The sequence below is a fragment of the Balaenoptera physalus genome (genome assembly GCF_965194825.1).
Source record: "Balaenoptera physalus genome assembly, chromosome: 1".
In the NCBI taxonomy this organism is placed as follows: Eukaryota; Metazoa; Chordata; class Mammalia; order Artiodactyla; family Balaenopteridae; genus Balaenoptera; species Balaenoptera physalus.
Window position 1 is genome coordinate 96,158,015 of NC_138882.1, and position 5,021 is coordinate 96,163,035.

Below are 5,021 nucleotides of genomic sequence, written 5' to 3' on the forward strand. Positions count from 1 at the left end.
GCGGAGGACGGTGGGCACCCCGGGGGCTTTCGCCCAGCCTCTGGAAGTGCCGGGATTCTGCCGCCTCCCCAGGCACCTCCCAGTGAAGTCTGTAACTGGAGAAGCCCCTCTCGCTCGGCAAGGGAGCCCAGCCAAGTCCCTAATGCGGCTTAAGGAGCGGGGATGGGGCAGAGGAGAAGATGGACGATCACGGGGAGAAATCTGATCTGAGGGGTACCCCAAACAAACACAGGCAAGGAGCAGTGGATTTTCCTTTTAATGCAAAACGCTGCAGTACAGAACGAGTCCCATCCTCTAGGGCACTGAAGGGAGAAGGGAGAGAGGGCAGAGTCTAACATCATGTCCTCCTAGCCCTCTCTCCCCTGACTCGCACTGAGGCAAGAAATATTCTGTTGCCTGTTCACTGGGGTCACCCCCATATGTATAAGGGTCAGAGCTCTGGAGCTGGCTCATCTTTCACCGGCCTGAAATCTGTTGACATGGGGCAAGAGAGGAATGAACATTTAGGGCTGTCTCTCTTTTAGCTCTAAAAGGATTCCTCGAGATCTGGAGTCCCATGTGAAATGAAGGGGCAATGAGAATTTGGCTTCCATTGGCTGAATGAAAATATGAGACGTGAATCACAACTTGCCCGGAATGAGGAGCAGGAAATTTAGTCGGGATATAAATGTATGGAGGTGAAAGAGATTCAAAAAACAAGACTAGCTCCCTCAAACTTCTTCCTCTTTCTTCCTCATCTCCAGCTTATAGACAATCTGGTAGCCATCATCCCAGGCGTAAAGCTGGCGCTCGCGGGGGTTATAGCGGAGGCTGGCGTGGGCACCATATCGACGGGGGAAATAAGGGAGTGCTGCCCTTTCGGGGGTCAGGGTGCCACTGGCATCAAAGGAGCACTGGATGCGGGCCCGACTGGCAGGGCGGGTATTATAAACAACGTATAGCGTCCCACAGATGACAAAGGCAGCCTCAGCATTCTCTCTGGGACATGGTGTGTCCCACTGCTGCTCTGTGTCCAGCGTCTGTGGGTCTAACTTGGCCAGACACAAGTGCCTCTCGTCCTCCTGGGTGGCATAGACAGCCCAAAGGCCCTCCTCATCAGCCGCCAGGTCTATGTACGTGTCTGCCGTCAGCCCGTACGGGGGGATCAAACCCTCTGCTGGGAATACTGAACTGTCCACCACTGTTCGGTTTGCCAGGTGGAATTTGATGAGCTGCAAAGTGTTCTCCAACTCACCGCCCCCTCCAGGTCTTCCAGGGGGCCTCCGGGCATAGTAAAGAAAGCCACCATATACCAGCTGGCCCGTGCCTACCCAGGGGAAGGGCACCCGGACTCGGGAAGCTTTCCGGGCAGCCATGGCAAGGGTGAAGTCACGCAGCCTTGGGAAGACAAAGGCTGTGTCATTCTGGGTCCCATCTAACACGTAGATCTTCTCTGCTGGCCCCAGTGGATCCTTGGTCCACAGACCAGCTGGGCCACCAAACCGCTTCAGGATCTTCATTGATCTCACCTGAGAGATTGTGTAGCCACAGTCTGGTGGGAAAGGAGAAAAGCACAGGACAAGGAAAAACAGGCAAGAGTTAGATGCTCACTGCAGGAACCCCCCAGGGTGGGCTATTTGGAGAACAGTGGGCCTTTGCCCAGTGGACGCCTCCACTCTTATGGAGGATTGGGAAAAAGAGCACCACAGAGGCCTGGGTCCCCAGAAACTCTCCTCAATGAACCTGATATTACAGTGATTTCCCTAAAACAGATTCTAGAAGATAGAGCCAAATGGACTGGAATAAGGAGAAAAAAGGGAAAGAAACAAGGAAGAATACAGGGGTCTGTTTCAGATCACTTACCTGTCACCATATCGTACTTCTCATTTCTTCTGCCCTTGCCTTTGGCCCCAGGGCCTCCAGTCACCTTCTCATCAACCTCTACACAGGGTAGGGCTGGGTTCTGGGTCTCTAGATAGTCCACCTCCCGCTCCAGACGGTCCACTCTCCCCGACATGGTGTCAGCCTCAGTTCTGAGTGCCTCCCGCTCCTTCTCGGCCACCTCCAACAGCGGCAGCATCTTGTTCTTGAAATCCCGCAGCTCAGCAGCGTGCCGACTACTCTGGTCCTGGCACTGGGCCAGCCGTTCCTAAAGGGATGGGGCAGCAGGAAGGAGGGCCGAAGGGTTACAACTCCCAGGCAGGGAGAGGCCCAACCAGGGAGTCAGGAATGGGAAAAAGCAAAACTCAGCCAGGCATCAGCGTCCCCTTCAACCTCCACAGAGAGAAAACCAAATGTTCAAGATGCTGAATGTGCAAAGAGCTCAGCTAAGATCCATCTAGGCCCCAGTCCCGACTTTGCATCCTCCAGCCGTGCTGTGAGCAGTGCCACTGAGTTCTCCGAGCCTCTAGGGCAGTCTAAGTGCATGAGGGTGAGAAGGGATCTCTGCTCCATTATACGATCCTCCTCTTGGGAATTAGGATGTTACAGACTCCAAGCTGTTAAAAAGGCAGAAAGTTGCAGATCCTCTGAGAACTTCCAACTTTTAATAGAATCATCAGCTCGTCCTGAGATGCATCCCCCCAATTCTAGCTCTCATTTCCACTCTCTTCCCTTATCCCATCTAATCCCAGGGGTGAAACACAAAGGTCTCTTTGCTTTGGAATTGCTTTATGTATGTGGGAAAAGAGGAGGACTTGCAATTTTGAAGATCTTCTTATTAAAAGACGGAGTTTTCTGTAGGTTCTTACAAGAGCCCTAATTTGTCATCCCCACATCCCTGACAAACTGGGTGAATCAACAGGAGATGTGGAATCCTTCCAGGCTGGGCCAGAAGAGAAAGGAGACACCTACCTCTAAGGCAGCTAGTCGGCGTTCCATGTACTCCACAAGGTGGTGCTGCTGTCCTTGAAGGGGTCCCGACCAAGACAAAAGGAACAAGATAAGGAGCGGGGTGCGGGGCCCCATGGCTGCGGGAGAGTAGGGCCAGGGTAGACCAAGTGTGTAGTCGTGTGCACACGGCCTCTTCCACTCAAGCTGGCGGGTTAGCTTTGGAGGCCGGGCTGGGGGCGGTGCCTTCTCTCTTGCAGGATCTCGGGGCTCTCTCACTACTCTGGAATGCTTTCACAGTCTCTTTACGGGCCCCACCCCCTCCTTTCCGCCTGGATTGATCAAACACAGATGGCCCTAGCGCAGAGCAGCCAGAAGGCTTAACCACCTCCCGCCTAGGCCGTGGGCTCCCCAGGAGAGGAGAAGGAGATTGGAAACCCTAGGGCAAAGGCCTTCTGGGCAGTCACTCAGGAAAAGGAGCTAGCAGGGGGAGGCAGAGGCCCCGGAGGAAACTCAGCAAACTCTATTTCTGCTTTAGAATGCTTCTAATGCTGACTTAAGAACCATCCTTCGTTAATCCTTTCCTTTCCCAGCAATAACAGCATGGATTGTTTTCTGCCTTTAGTGGAAGCTGGAAGCAGGGGAGATGAGGTTTGAGGGGAAGGGGTGGGAAAAAAGGCCCCAGTGGTCAAGTCTGTAGTACCTTCTTCTACAGCTCACTGGCGCCATCTTGTGCTAAGCACCTGGTGTCATCTCAGAATTAATAGGGAAACCAAGTTCACCTCCAGTGGAAAATTTGCCGCAAAGCAAGCCAAGTAGATTGAATTTACAGGGGTTTTCAGGATTAAAATGCAGCTTTCCCCACGGACTATCCAATTATTTATGGGGCTATCCCAATCTCTCTATGATTTAGTCTAAGAAAGAGAATGTATCTGAGATTAAAACTAAAAAACAAAACCCAAAAAACCCAAAACAGGTCATTGAGAAATTAGTAAATTAATTCTTGATTATCTGGAAGTGAGACTGACTGCAGTCTTTCTATATAGTCTTCCTTTGCCTGAAAGCTTCTAGGCATATTCTCTTACCCAAACTGGGGAGTGTTCAGTGAGTTCACACTAATTTTACATTCATTTATTTAGGAAAAAAAAATCTGAAAAATATGTATGTTGCAGTCTAAATCAAAATAAATGTACTCTGACTTCCCTACTGATGGGAGAGAACAGACTATTGATAACTTCTCTTGGTTATGGCCCAAAAGGGTGTTTCTAAATGTTTCTCATTTCCATATCCCAACTATGACTACAGGAGCCCAAAATGAATTAATGGCCACTGTAAGATAGACTTGTCCTGAAACACATGCGTCAAAAGGAGTCAAATGAGCATAGCATTTATTCAGAGCCCTGCAGTGATGAATCTAGACAAATCTCTAATTCTTTATCAGGAGAAATTTTACTCTAATCACTCACTTAAGAGAAATCTGAGCCAAAGTCCTCCTCTAGAAAAAAAAAAAAAAAAAAACTATTCCTTGGACTTGAGGACATGGGGAGGGGGAAGGGTAAGCTGGGACGAAGTGAGAGAGTGGCGTGGACATATATACACTACCAAATGTAAAATAGATAGCTAGTAGGAAGCAGCCACATAGCACAGGGAGATCAGCTCCGTGCTTTGTGTCCACCTAGAGGGGTGGGATAGGGAGGGTGGGAGGGAGACGCAAGAGGGAGGAGATATGGGGATATATGTATATGTATAGCTGATTCACTTTGTTATAAAGCAGAAACTAACACACCATTGTAAAGCAATTATATTCCAATAAAGATGTTATAAAAAGAAAAAAAAAAGATTCTTCTAACAGTGCAGCTTTCTGAAAGGAGGGGAAAATAGCATCATCTTGTGGTTATTCTTATTTGCATTCTGGTACTTTAGATGTTTGGTGGAACAAGCTAGGAAGCAAAGTTTAATTAGCCTGTGTCAGAAGTTTCTGCATCTTTCATAGGGCCAGATCCAGATGATCTTAAGTTAGGGCCCTGGACACTCCATTCTTGGGAGTATTCCCTACCGACCCCTATTTATTTCTGGTGTGGAGACTTGTATGAAGAATGAAGTTGTCTCTAACACTCTACTGGCATTCAGATGCAATGTATTTAGCCACTCCAAAGATGCCAATTGTTGATCCCCTTTGTACCCCTATAAGAGAAGTCAAAAACAGCCACATG

General features: G+C 49.3%; 1 protein-coding gene across 1 annotated transcript; it reads right to left on the bottom strand.

Annotated features, from left to right (window-relative positions):
- Positions 1-238: 238 nt before the first annotated feature.
- On the bottom strand, positions 239-3,101 carry OLFML3 (olfactomedin like 3). Its single transcript, XM_082459549.1, has 3 exons — positions 2,833-3,101; positions 1,843-2,128; positions 239-1,531 (listed from the first exon to the last, which is right to left on the bottom strand). Exons 1-3 carry the CDS (start codon positions 2,944-2,946, stop codon positions 711-713), a joined length of 1,221 nt encoding a protein of 406 aa, XP_082315675.1. The 5' UTR covers positions 2,947-3,101; the 3' UTR covers positions 239-710.
- Between the last annotated feature and the right edge of the window lie 1,920 nt (positions 3,102-5,021).